The sequence below is a fragment of the Danaus plexippus genome, chromosome 11 (assembly GCF_018135715.1).
Source record: "Danaus plexippus chromosome 11, MEX_DaPlex, whole genome shotgun sequence".
NCBI lineage: Eukaryota > Metazoa > Arthropoda > Insecta > Lepidoptera > Nymphalidae > Danaus > Danaus plexippus.
In genome coordinates, this window is record NC_083544.1 from 1,091,182 (window position 1) to 1,106,364 (window position 15,183).

At 33.1% G+C, this 15,183-nt stretch overlaps 1 protein-coding gene across 1 annotated transcript; it reads right to left on the reverse strand.

The window, feature by feature from the left end:
• Positions 1-10,126: 10,126 nt before the first annotated feature.
• Positions 10,127-15,087, reverse strand: LOC116774966 (uncharacterized). Its single transcript, XM_061521880.1, has 7 exons — positions 14,664-15,087; positions 14,112-14,597; positions 13,528-14,029; positions 12,357-13,455; positions 11,991-12,312; positions 10,886-11,772; positions 10,127-10,802 (listed from the first exon to the last, which is right to left on the reverse strand). Exons 2-7 carry the CDS (start codon positions 14,589-14,591, stop codon positions 10,127-10,129), a joined length of 3,966 nt encoding a protein of 1,321 aa, XP_061377864.1. The 5' UTR covers positions 14,592-14,597; positions 14,664-15,087.
• Between the last annotated feature and the right edge of the window lie 96 nt (positions 15,088-15,183).

Here is a 15,183-nt window from a genome sequence, read left to right on the forward strand (position 1 = left end):
AGTTCCATTCTTCAAATCAATTTATGTATTCAAAAATAAAGATTCTTAATAAAAAATCAAGTTTTTACAGTGGTTGAATGTCTTCTCAATCAAAGTGAATTACAGTAACATCAGACGTTTTGAACTCTAATCTCTTACCAGTGCATAACTTACTCTGTTTGATATATGCGGCATATTCAGGTTGATCTGTTTAGTATAATTATCATATCCGTGCTCTAGGCATGGTATATACGTACATTTGCAATATGATATACTAGCTATCAGCAATTCATTCTCTTTGGAGATCCCAAATTCTCCAAGAAATAGATGATGGCGGCCATAAGTAGTTATAATAAAATAGTTTATTCCGGTATTCACCATTCGCACAGAGATGCCAGGAAATGACTGTTAATCTCTTTGACAAGTATTTCTCAGCTGATAAAAGAAGCTACAATGATAATGAAATATAAGATTTTCACGAGTATTCTTTCAAATAACACTAATATTTTAAGATTTACTACGCAATTTTAATCATTTTAACTACATATTCCCTACGTTTCGTCTCATCTCGTCTGCCCGTGATTACTGTTGCTGCAAAGTAACGGAAACGTCGGGACTATGTATTTAAAATAATTAAAATTGCTTAGTAAATCTAAACAATGATGCTGGACATATACAGCTTAATGATTGGAACCTTCTGATTACAACAGCTGTAGACAAGTAAATTATCACAGTTTCATTAACAGTGTGAATTTTTAGTGACTGTCTGTTTTAATCTGTATCATTATATCCAAGAGTTCTACTGTGAAAAGTGATTGTAGTGGTAGAAGTCAGCAGATTGGGATGGGATGTGACATTTATTTGCATCTTATCGTTGGCTGCAGGTTTCCTTTTCTACGGAAGATCTGTCATGAAACGCGGGCGCTATATCTCAAAAGCTACGTCAAGCTGTGAAATATTTTATTCTCTTAATCGATTTACCCAGTAGAGAAAAAGGTCACCCATGATTTATAGCTTAACGTTATCAGGCTGGAAAGAACAAGCATCATGCGTATCGAAATTTAAGATTTCGATCTTATTAACCAATATAGAGTGAATCATTGTGCTTTGCATTAAGGCAATCGAGCTTTCTTTTCCTTAACCAAAGGAGTTTTCCCAAACTTCTGTCGGTCCTTCCCAGCTCCGCAACTCATTTCTTACTTCAATTTAACGGTTTGCTATCACCGGATGTTCTTAGTTACATAAATGACAGCATGACTGTGGAGTAGCAGTACAGTTATAGGCACAGCTGGTGTCAAATAGAATCGGAAAAAGAGATTATGATAGAGAATGAAAGTTTGACACTTAGATCTTCAGTCTTTACTCGGCCTGGGCTTCAGTGAGAAATTAAAAACTTAAACTAAATAATAAAATATACCAGTTGACGGGAATAAATTAATTACTAAAAGTAAAATTGATGTATTGATAACTTATTGACAACGACTATTTATTAATTTACTAATGTGGTTTAGGAAGTTGAAAAGTGAGGATTTATTTGTATTTTGTAACATAATAAAGATATGTAACAAGAAAATATAGAAGAATATATATTTTTGATTGACTATTCACATCACCGATAAAATTCAAAGTAGCATTCGCAAAACATCATATCAATTAAATCTGTAAAGCGAGAATTTTTTACGAGTATACCAGATATAGCTTAGGACGAATTACAAATAGTGACAACATATTAAAATTTAACAAGGTTAGTTCTTCCACATTTTGTATTACTATTTCCTTCCTACTTCCAAAGGCAAGACAAAAATTAAACTAGAATTGAAAAATAAAAGCTTTTAATAAAATATTAAAATATGACTCTGAAAAATATTTGCAATATTATTGTTAAACTTTGTAAATATAATTTTATACGTATCAAAAATAATTATGATAATACCGCCTCTATAATAATTTTTGTAAATGAAACTCCCTTACACTTAGCTGTTAATTTAAAACTAATGTTAAATAACAATGTATGTTTTATTAAAAAAGCTCCATATTCTCTTTTTATTCGCTGGAAATTGCATCCCTGAAACCCACTTTTATAAATAAGCTGAGACGTAATATCTACAGCGACTGCAATGTTCTGCTTCATGAGGTCGTAAGCTCAACGCGATGAAGGCGAATACGCGTGAATGAAGATTGCTTATTACATATTTAAATAAAGTTTTTTTTCTTTTTCAATGAAAGTGCAAAACATATCAGATAAATTAAAACCTAAATGATATTATTATCGATATTTTTCTGCGGAAATATATACATATATTTAAAAACAATTTTATATAAGCATAACATATGTCTTTGCAACTTTGGATTTATCAAAAATATAGAGTAATAAAAAACAAATATATTAATTTAATATTCACGAAGCTTTCAATTCGATTCGAAGCAGTACGAAAATCGTGTATTACGATAAATTTTAAAACAGTTTCTGAAAGGTAAAATTTTGTGGTTTGACAAATCCGGAAAATTCATCCGCGGTGAATTTTGAATGAGTGCTAAAGGATTCGGCTTATGGAAATAGGGTCAAAATTGAAATCGTCTGTCAAAGGTGAATTTTCAATTAAAGGCGACATTTTTGGGTGTGAAGAGATATGAATGAGTAATTATATTTTATCCGTCAAGTAGTAAATATTATTATTCCTGTTAAAAAAAGTCTACGAGCATTTTTTATTCGCTAATCTCCCGAAATTTAATATTCGAACGCTTTCATTATTTTTAACTTTATTAAAAAGTTTGTATTCATAACACAGAATGTGAATCAACAATCGTCATATTATCACAAAAGAAGTAAAGTGCCCCGTCACGTAGCTAATTAAAAAGCCGCGATGCGCTCGACTCAACAAAGCCCATTGTATGGTGCAATGATGAACGATTGTCAACATTATCTTATATGATTTGATGCTTGTTTATATAATAAATACTATCCGTAATAAATATAAATCATCGTCGAACTTAATCCTGAAAAGAGATCGCTGTGAAACGGATGAATGTTATAAAATGTAAATTCGTCCCAACGCATCGCCCGGCTCAATACAGAATAAATCATTTTTTAATTGATCGTCCCTCACTTGACATATCACAGTTATTGCTTTAATTTTTAAAAAGGCACTGTCATAAAAGACTTTAAAGTGACCGATATCGACTTATTCAAACAAAAGTCATTAAAATTAAAATATTTATTTATAAGTAAAAGGAAAACGACGAAAATCTTTATTACTATTACAGGTTCATTGATCCTATTTAGTTTATTTTGCTGACTGTCTTCAAACAAACAGAATAAGCTGAGGTATTTTTGTTATATTTAATTATCTTAATTACTTAAAATATAACATAAAATTGAATTTGTTAGAAAAAATCTCTACTTTTAAAATATTTCTAGTCCCATATCTAAACCGCAATAATTACGACACAGCTTAGTTGTAACATAAAATCAAATTACATTAAAGACGTCTAATGTTAACAACGTCCACTGCTATAAATCTAGTTTTATTCGATTTTTAAAATTCTCTTTTAAAATTTTTAAATTTCAGCTTTTTATTTAAATAAACCAATGAACAATATGATTAGGTACGAAAAAATGTTTTACAAATAAAATAAAGGTAGATAAGCTTACTAACAATAAGTCAGGTGGTATTATCTTACACAACAATACACTATGCAGGATCTCCGGGTGATATTTTACGTAATTTCGTCTGCCTAATTAATTCGAAACGCGCACTGAATTCATAGAAGATAAGATTACAGCTCTAGTTAAATAATAAGGGTTTATGTTAAATTAAAAACAGTTTAAACTAAATTAAAAATATACGTAATATTATAAGAGATTTTATGTATTTTATATTATGTATATGTTATCATTTTAAAACCTTACCTTTAAAAATATATTATTTTTGTATATTTTATATAAAGTTCTAAAGTAAAAACGATCATATCACCAACTATATTAAAAGTAAAAAATATATTTTTTTCAACTTTATGTTTTTAAATTTAATTTGTCCATTATTATTTAAGTGAGAAATAAATTAACATTAATTTCAAAACGTTCAAAGAGACTTGAATTTAATTAGTAGCTAGTTGAATTCATAATTTTATCAATGTTTAATATACCAAGCAACTTACAAACCCTTTATCTATATTACTATCCTTTTAACCTTAAGTAAATTAATTTCATTTACTGTAGTTATAACGCTAAAATATTACCACTGTACTAATTCGAAAGCTAGCCAGACTATAATTCAAAAAGTGAAAAAAAAACTAAACAGTAATTTTCAAATGTTTCTATGAACGAAATCGCTGAGGCTGTCGGTAGAACATGAATATAAATTTACGTTCAGTCCACTTTTTATATATAAGCATGTATGTAATTAAAACTTTCATAAAGTTCATATAACATAATATATTAGACATATGTATTAAAAGGTTTTGCAAAGTAAGTCTACTCATAATTCCTTGCAGCATCAACTTAGACTACACAAGAAGCATGTTACGGAACATTACGACCGTGGTATAAAAAGGCAAAACATTAGGGATGGCCAGCTTTTGAGTACGTCGAACAAAATTCATGTAGTGAATGTATGTACGTTAACTTGTATGTATAGTATTTTATCTTTACAGAATACATGTTCCAGCGTTTATTAGTGATTTCCCAAAGGACACTGCTACCAAATTGCTACACGTGTATTGTAAAGCTTAGATAGTAAAGACTACTGTGTGCTCCCGAGTTTGTTTGTGAATTCAAAACTCTAGAGAACACAGTTCCGTATTTTGACTACAATTTCTGGAAACGTTTTTAGTTCAGTAAGATGACTGCAGCTGGGTTCAAGGATAACTTTTTAGCCCCTTTATCGCTTGAACAGCACGTTGAACCATTAGCTCCTATAAACTTAAATAACTGGATTAAAATTTATACACGTAAAGTTTAATATATACGAAATTAAATGAGGCGTAAGACTAAAAGTAAATAAACCTACATTTTAAGATCAAGCCTAAGGTTTAATGATAATTAAACATATAATTTTCAGATATATATAAATTCACCCTCGAATTTTGTCTTAAAATATAATTTATGCTGAGAACGAATTTGAAACCAAAGTGAAGCAAAGCCGCAGCCAAAATAAAGTGCTAAGTTAAAATCAATAAGAAGTACATAATATATCATATAAGAAGTATTTAATATATAAGAAGTATGTATATATTGAAATAAATGCTGAGATTATCTAAGATATATCCGAGTAAATAAAAAATTTTTGCAAGATTTTTCCTTTTTGACGAAAATAAAAAGAAAAGTGAAGGACAAAGGCCTCATGACAAATAAGTTAAGGATGCCGGCTGATTTGAAAGAAAATAATAAGAATTCTTGAGAATTATAACAGAAGCGATTTTTGTTTCAACATTATGTACCAAAATGTATTGCTAAAAACACATTTGGCCTCTATAGAAAATAACGGTTTCCTTGCTGTCTTCACGATGTCTCATTTAAGTATTTTTAACGAAAATTCACAAAATAATGAAACCTAGATTACGCTAATGGAGATAAAAACAAGAGAAGAACGAAATTTGTTAACAGGCAAAAGTCTGATTTTTGTTCTCAGATCTCTGTTTGACAAAACCATAGAATTTTTACAAATTGGCAGAACCTAAAAATTTAAGAGTATTTTTTTACTAAAATGCAGAGCATTACATAATAAAAAAGTATGTTTTATGGAAATAATTTCTTGGGAGTATGATTCTGTAAAAAAAAATAGTTTTATAACTAACAGCTCGGTTCAAAGCAATTGTGACTATTTTCTGCTTTCTCTTCATATCCCGAGGGTTTTGCAATTTGCCTTTCAATTATAAATTTTATTTTCTGCATGGTGTAAAGGCAATCAATTTTTTAGACGATTAATTCAATGGTTTCAATCAATGGATTACATTGTTAATAATTGATTGAAAGCTACCAAGAATTTATTCATTATACAAGTCACACGAACTGATGTCGTTTGGAGTTCTATTAATTTTATTACAATTTGCTATATGACACAAAAGTATGGTTTGCGGTGTAATGAAAAAAGGGGGGATTCAAACATTATAGGCATAGACGTATCCATAAAATGTAAGGAATTTTAAATAAAATCCTATTGAATTTATTCAATTAACATCATTCATTACAAAGTACTAAGTCTTCGTAAGTCTTCAAGTAATTAATTTTATTCACCGTGTTTATTCAGCATTGCACAATATAATGAATAAGTGCTAATATCTGTTCTTAAAACAATTTTAATTACTTCAGAGATATTGCTTTAGAATTATATTTAAAACATCGTACTAGTTCTAACCCAGCAAATCAGTGTAACGTTATCTTCTCTGACTGGAGATAAATATATTTTTTAAACGACGAGTTAATTTGAAGAAGTCAGATAATATAACATCGAGAGATTAAAATACAATAGTAGCACACTACAAATAATCGTTATAACTTCTAAGTGCACTATTCTAAACCGTCACATTATTCTCTAATTATTTGTCTTATATTTCCATCATATTCTTTAGCTAACGACATATTGATACATACAGGCATTATCATGGTAATTTTATGTAGAAGACCAAAGACAAAGATTCTTTGCAACGACGGAATAGTTAAGACGTCTAGAATATCATTGAACAATTCCTACCAAATCTATTCTAACACATTCTCTTCTCTCTATTTAAGATAAAAGCGAACCATTTTTTTTTTTTATGAAACAGAGGATTATCTACAAATGCTTGAGTTTATGGTTTAAATTCTCCTTTCGGAAGTAGGGAAGTTTACAGGCTATTGACAAGAACTTAAAATACTTAATACTTCTTAAACTTAGGATGTCCACATGCTTTCTGTTCTGTTTTTTTTTTTACTCAGAAACTCCAAATTTGTTAAGGGAAAGAATTGGTTTCCCAGGTGTTCAAGACACGTTGCTATTATCACAGACTTTAGTTCTTAAAATTCGTCAATATAAATTCAACTTTTTAAGAAATTTGTCAACCTTTGACGAAATTAAATGTGTAATGCTCTACCAGTGAAACAGTATACAGTTTTGAGAACTCAATCAAGGTCCATTATTATCTATTGAAGAAAAAAATGTTGGCCAATTTTTTATTTCAAATATAAACATTTGCTATTTTATTATTATATATATTATTTATCTTTATAATACCACCAAAATCTATATTCCACATCTATATGTTCCTAACGTGGATTGTCTGGATAAGATTGCCATTTGATAATAATAAGTCCGCCTTTTTCGTTAATAGTTAATGTTTTTTATTCCTATTTAATTTCTTTTCTAAATTGCGTGGAGTTCGATAAAGTGAAAAAGTTATAAAATAAATTAATATTTAGATAATTAATTATAAAATATCATTAGGGCATATATTAGAAGCAACGCGATAAACAACTATAGCAGAAAAATAAATTACTAAGATTTTCATCCCTTCAACAACAGGTTTCAGCAATTTGATTAATGATAAAAAATTAATCATCTGTACACTTCAATCGGATCGCATATGAATGGACGCAAGTACATAATATTTCCATGTCAATTAATTTAAAACACGAACAAACAGACGTTCAATTACGCTAAAGTGGTAGATGGAGGAACATGTCAACAAATAAAATATGAGTTGTTTGTATTTGGCAAGCAATTTATATCTTTTCGTAACGTCACGTCCTTTTATATTATACATGTTAAAAGTATGTTTAGTGCTTGTTATTTATGGTACATCGTATTACTGTTCTTAAATTCGATCCTCAAAAATTCTAAATAAAAAGTGGAGGCAGTAGTTTGTATATTATAGATTAAAATAAAAAAATGTGTACAGTTTCAGCCCATTTAAAACATATACGAGAATGTACTTTATGACTCGCTTTAAAATTAATGCTATTGCGATGACTGACTTGAATTGCAGTTTTATTGAGTTGGCACACCCGCCCGGGATGTGATCCAATGATTTGATGTATTTTTTGTACTCGCGAGGGAAATCATCTGGACCAATGACAATCGTTAAAATGTTTTCGGCTCATGTTTTATGAAAGGAGGCTAACAAATTTATTTGGTTTGTAAAGGCAATATTTAAAAGTTATTTATATATACCAACGCATTAGCTACAGACTTTTGTTGAACTTTTGACAGCAATGCATTTTAAAAAATATATCTTTACCGTTTAAGGCATGATTTAATTTACTAAATTATTATATAGAACATACATAAAATTTTTGTCTAATTTAATTCAAAGATCAGGGCATAAATTCGTTAGAAAAAACATAACAAAAAATGTTTACAGTAATATTGCACAGTAGTATATTTATCATCGCTATTAAAAACAACTCAACTACATTCACACATACAGATTATAGTATCATCATTAAAAATAATATAGTATCACCCACCCAGAAGCAATTCATACAGTCATAAAAAAATCCTATATATGTATTATTTACTTGTTGGTTCAGTCCTACAACTCCCAAGTTGCTACAAATACCCTTCAATGGATTTACGACCATAACACAGAGGCATAAAGTTTATTTGTAACATAAATAAAGTTTGCAATTATAATCACAGTTTCCCTATTCTAAGCACGTGGATGCCTCCGACACAAGAAATAATAGGGTAGAAGATCCAAAGACAACTCTAATGACCTTCTAATGGCATGAGTCGTGAAAGAAATAATTGTTTAACGTGTAACTAGGGCGGTTGTAATCGTTAAGTAAATCGGTGGCCATTGGGGAATATGAAAGTGAAAACCTAATTTAAATATATTGATGTTAAAATAAGATTTCCAGGGTTATTTTGAGATTAGCTATGGTGATTAATTGAAGGTTGCCGAACTATGGTTATAGTAAAACGGACAAAACGTAGATTTTTATAAGTTATAAATGTAAAAGACGATTTCGTTTTACTCAAAATTTTTTAACCGACTTCAAAAAGGGAATTTCGCAATTCGATCGTATATATGCTTTTTTATGTTTGTTCGCGGATAATTTAGTCGTTTATGAACCGATTTTGAGGTTTTTTTTTTTATTGGAACTTAGATATTTGTAAGGGGGTCCCATTATAATGAAACCAGGATCTGATGATGGCAGACCAGAGAAATCGAGGGGAACTTACAAAAATTGTAAGGGCAACTAGTACGTTTGTAAGTTTTTTTCATTAAGTTTTTTAACGCACTACCATTTACTGAAGGTCTGGGGTAGATCTGAGGATTGATAAGAGAGACGGTAGAGGGAACTCTTCGACGATTGACAGCAGATACTTTGTATTTCAGCTTCATTAATTTGTATTGATAAGAACTTTACAGATAGATAGACGGTGACTTGTGACCTTGTGATTGGAATTATTCATTTATATTGATGAGAACTTCAGTCTGGTCTGCAGTATATCTGATAATGGAAACCATTGCCCTGTCTACCCATCACTTAAAATTGTAAAACAAAATAATTTATAACAAAAAAAAAACGGCCTTCAAGCAGTGAAACAAAAAGCAAAAAATAAATTTACTTCGTACAAAGTAATACGTATTTTCATTTAGTTAAATATAAAAATAATAATTATTTTATATAATGAAATGTAAGGCTTTCCTGACTCTAATTAAAATAAAACTTATATTTTTCGGATTTACTACGCGTATTTTATTATTTTAAAAACTACATAATCTCGACGTGTCGGTTACTTTTCAGCAACCGTGATCACCAGCAGACAAGATGTGAATGTCTGTCAGTTGGTCCTATTATTTATCATCTACCGCCAACAAGTCAAGAACAGGTAGACTAGTGAATAATCACTGTACATAGAAACTGACCATACTGTCATTTTAGGTATTTATATCATAAACTAGCAAACCCGGCGAACTCCGTTTCGCCACCAGATGGCTTCGTTTTATGTAACGTTTCGTTTGGTGATTAAAAGATGAAGAAAAAAATTTTTTTTTTGTTTTATATTTGAAATGAAAAATTTTATTTCATTTCACAACAGTAATGAATTCATTTCGATTAAAAAAATTAAGTGTTATTTAGTTGAACTTCTCTAAGTAAATGAAAGTGAATCCAAAGTAAATACTGAATCGAAGCGTTATACGTGTCCGCAAATTAACCGTTTCATTGAAGTGCTCTTTGGTAAACCACATTTTTTGTTTTTTGGTCTGACGTTAATACAAACAAAGCGGATGGTTTCCCAACTCGTGAACACGCAACGTATAACTGCCCATGTGAAAAACAATGATTTTCTAAATTTATCCCGCAAACACTAAGCGATTGGCCTTGCGACTTGTTAATTGTCATTGCGAACGCAAGGCGAACTGGAAATTGCAATCGTTTGAAGTCAAACGGAAGATCAGTCGGAATCATTGGTATTCGAGGAATACATACATTTTCACCTGCGTACTTTCCGTTAATAATGGTTGCCTCAATCAAATTCGGCATAAGTCTTTTTACCGCAAGTCGAGTACCGTTGCAAAGTCGCGGTGGATTCAAATTACGCAATATCATAATAACTGTACCAACTTTGAGTTGCAAGTTATGTGGTGGAAATCCTGGTAACTCCAGAGAGTTCAAAAACTCCGTTGGATAATGTACTACATCATCGGGATTTGTTATGGAATCAACGGATTTGTATGTCACCAAATCGCCATCGATTTTTGATTGAATGGTGAAATTCAGTGCGTGTACATCATTATTCTTTGCGGCAAGAATTGCTCGTTGACTTAACCAAGCATAATTCTGATAATTCTCACTAATGTTTGGAAAAACATTTTCAATAAGAGCTAGTGAGAGTCTACAAATCGGCAAAAGTCGTTGGTAAGAGTAATTAATCCAGATGTCGCATCAACTGGGACTTTTCCATTTCCAACAGCTAACAATTGTTTTGAAAATTGTGCAGCACTTTGATCATTTTGAAGTTGAACTCTCATATTAGTGGTTAGCGATAATGTTTTTACGTTATTCCATAAAGGTGATGCCTTCAGGCAAGCATTCAATTCATCTGCAGGCGTTCCACGGGGAATTACTGGCAACGTCTGCCTGAAATCGCCTGCCAACAATATCATCAAGCCGCCAAAAATGTTGTTATTTCGCCGAAGATCCTTCAGTGTGAAGTTGAGTGCTTCAAGTGATTTCTTATGTGCCATTGTGCACTCATCCCAAACAATGAGCTTGCATTGCGTCAACAATTTTCCCATTGCACTGGATCGGGAAATATTGCATGTTGGAGTCTCAATTGTGTTTAAATTGAGTGGCAACTTAAGCGCAGAATGTGCAGTACGACCGCCATCTAGAAGAGTCGCCGCAATTCCAGATGATGCTAACGCCAAAGCTATGTCACCTGTTGATCGAATAGTGGCCAAAATCAATGAAATGACAAATGTTTTCCCTGTTCCTCCAGATGCGTCCAGGAAGAATAGACCACCAGTATTATTGTCCACCGCTTGCATTAATGTTTCGTATACTGGTTTTTGCTGTTCATTCAGCAACGGCACATTATTTTGAACGAATTCCTGCAATGTATCAACATTGTATTGCAGCTCTCGATTTAATTCTTGGTTGAATGCATCGTGTATTGATCGATTTGGTGCAATCATTCCTACTTCAATCAGTAGCTTGTTTGCAATAGTCAAGCATTGATCCTCAATCAGAATCAATCCTTCATTGTAGATTTCATCGGTTATTTGCATGTCAGGATTATTCGTTTGAATGCGCAAGCGATGCAAGATATCTTCACATATGTCGTCTTTGTATTTGTTCCATAACTGAATTGGTTGTGAAGGAGAACATGTGGTGATGATAATTGCGAACAGCGTTCGTATTTGGTACGCATTTGATGAAACAACTGAATCCGCAAGTGTTAAATCCCAATGAGAATCGTTCTCTAGCAAACCAATAGTTGACATGCTTCTCGATATGTTTGGCATTGGTGGCCATTCACAGTTTTCAAATGCGCAAATGATTTTGGTCCACGTACATTTACCAACAGCAGTCGCAAATAAAAACATTCATCATTTCTAGGATGAACAGTATACATGCGACCTAGTGCATCAGTGGAAAACACCTGTGGCCAATCTGGAACTGGGGTTCCTTGTTTGCGACGTTGGAATTTCTTTGTTGATTGATTCCAAGTGTAATACTTAGGCATTTCAACGTACATCAGCGTCGCTGCGAATGGATCTGCTTCACACATTGCAAAGAAGCTAGTCAATGTTGTCGATGGTGGTCTCTCAGCTCGTTGTGCTGCATTAGCTTCAGTGAAGTAAACTCTTTGGCCATTTTCAAATGCACTGCTAAATGTACAACTGTGGGATATCTTTCATGAATTAGAAATGAAAATAATCGCTACAGTGCTTCATTAGTACTGACGTATCTGCCCATTTGGAAGTTGCTGATTTCGTCATTCGCATTTTCCGACGCAATACCAAACACAGCCATGTCGCTGCCTTTTGTGACGTACTTGCACAAATATTTGATTGATTTGGCCGAATGACAACTCTCAACGTTTACATGTGTTTCAAAAATTCGTGATAGTAGCGGGCAATATGGTACAATGAATTCATTTCCGATCTCAATCTCTTGATTTTGAACTTTAACTTTGATAGTTCGACCATTATCTTCTTTTGAACGCCGACGATATACTGGATATCCGTCGTTCCCTGTAACTGTTTCAGCAACTAACGGTCGCGGATATCGTTTTGTGCACTTTCCATCAGTCATGCAAGGCGATAATGGATTTAATGCACCGCACGGTCCATGCACCATCTGTGTCGTCACAATGTCGTGTAGATGGGGATCAGTGACTGGATCAGGAATTTCAGCTGATATGATGTCATCCACTTCATTTGAATGTAATTTGTTCAGCAACCAAGTTAGGATATGAGCATGCGGTAGTCCACGCTTCTGCCATTCCACCGAGTACATATAACAACGTGTGTCACCAAAAACTCGATACTTAGTAAGCACATCCATCATGACCTTGAGTTTTTGCTGAAATACTCTGGCTATTATGTCATGGCGATCTTGCGGTTTTTGGCCCGGTTCCAACTCACGTTCAATTTCCGTCCACTTCGGATTGCAAGTGAACGTAATAAATAAATCGGGAGTTCCATAATTTCGCACGTACGTCATAGCGTCTTGAGCGTATTCGTGCATGTGGCGTGGGCTTCCGATATAAGATGATGGGAGAATCGTCAGACGTCCAATACTCTGAACATCACCATCTGAATGAATAGCATCACGCAAGTGTATATAGTCCTCAGATCGTAGCTTTGCCTGATTGAATCGGATGAACGCTAAACGTTCTGTCTCGACTTTGACATACATGTCGACAGCGAATTGCTGGAATAGCCGACGGCACTTCAGAATGACATTCTCCTCATGTGTACGAATCATCATACGATACGCATAGTAATTCATTGCGCTTAGATTTTTATTCGTTGATACGCCTGAAAATGCAAAATTAAATGAATTGTTAATGGAAACCAATAATAGCAATAATTAGTGTGTGAATATTTTACTTGTAATTGGATCGACCATCTTCAACGTGATGTCGTATCCGTCTTGCCCTTGCCAATAAATGATTGGATATTGTAACGCATCGTACAAACGATGTGTCTCGTTTACACGATGCATGATATTGCTTCTTCGCTGAACGACAATGTCTCGCGATTTAGTTGGATCGCCAACAATAATTGCAGCAACATCATTAACGGTGGGTGCATTGAATCTTCGCACATGTTCACCTGTTGGGGTACAATCCGCTCTTATGACAAATTTGTGCGTATCCGATGGCATTCGTTCCAATGCTGTTTTGAACATATTAACCACAGCGTTATTAGCGTGAAAAAATGCTTGCAACTGTTCAATAATCCGTCTCTTTAACTGTTGTGTTCCCTGAATATTACACCGCACATTCAGCTGATCCACCATCGACGAAATGAAATATATTTGCAGAAATTGATGCGGTTCATCTGGTGTTGGCACCATTGAACCATGCAAATGATATATTTGTCCTTGTATCTGTAATTGCAAACAATCATTTGTTAAAGAATTTGTTAAAGAATATGGTGTAACTTTTGATCGTGTGTGTTGTATCTTTTACCTTGCAAGTCGGCATGAAGCCGCCTTCTCGAATGATATTAGCTCCAAAGGAAGTCATGCGAAAGCAGTTATTGTATTCAAGGATGTGTTGAAGAAAATGGCTGGAATCGGGATCACTTCCATCGAACAATGGTTTCAGTGGCTGTGGTGGTGTAAGTAATGGATCCAGTTTGACTTTTCCACTTGCGCAGCACAATCCAGCCGTTTCTCTTTTGAACTTTAACGCATTGCAATATCGGCATACAGTCGTCATTGGTCCAATATTTAAATTTTCATCATCACTGTAGTTCGCAGTGGGATCATATTGGAATGCCAAGCGATTGTATGATGCCAATGATCTTCGTGTGCTCACGCGTTGTCTCAATCGGGCATTTTCTCTTATTATATTTTGTCTTTCTTCGCTTAAGTTCTGTGAATACACTTGTTGCTGACTTGCATGTCTTGTGCGGCGACCGATGTTCGCACGTCGTCCTCTAGGCATTTTTAACTATGGGCAGAGTGGTGAATTTAACCTCAAATGCACGATCCACGTAATTTACACAGTTCAACTTACCACCTTAAAGACAAATACCTGCTGTTGAAATTGAATAAAAATGTACACAATACACGTGATTGTTTTGATGGTTTCCAATTAAAATGTTAAGAAACGAATAACTTATTTTTTTTACTTTTTTTTCACAATTTCACACCGGTTTGTCACATGAAATTAACTGAGAAGAAAACAATAAGTAGCTGTCAAACAATGTGTCACGCACCGTCGCCATCTTCTTAAAATATTGGTTTGTAGTACATGCTATGTATCAGAGATGGCGCTGTATTAAAAAAAATGATATCCCTATTTTCTCGCTTTTCTATTGAAATTTTCCTGAATTTTCTTGGCTATAAACCTCACGGAGCCCGAGACCTTTTCAACAAATGCAAAACTGTGGAAATCTGTTTGTGCGTTCTGGAGTTATAGCGTCAGGAAGGAAAACTCGACTTATTTTTATATTATAGACAATGTGGTAGGAATCCTTAATAAATAACTTTGTGTGGCCCCGGAGTGGTGATAACTTCTTTGAACGAAATTTAGC

Bases quoted from the DNA above. Each gene is read 5' to 3' on its own strand.
- LOC116774966 (XM_061521880.1), bottom strand. From the start codon at position 14,591: ATGCCTAGAGGACGACGTGCGAACATCGGTCGCCGCACAAGACATGCA. The intron at 13,456-13,527 runs GTAAAATATTCA...TTGCATTTTCAG, and splicing joins GATGGTCGATCCAATTACAA to GCGTATCAACGAATAAAAAT. The intron at 11,773-11,990 runs GTAAATGTACGT...CAACCAATTCAG, and splicing joins TTTATTTGCGACTGCTGTTG to TTATGGAACAAATACAAAGA.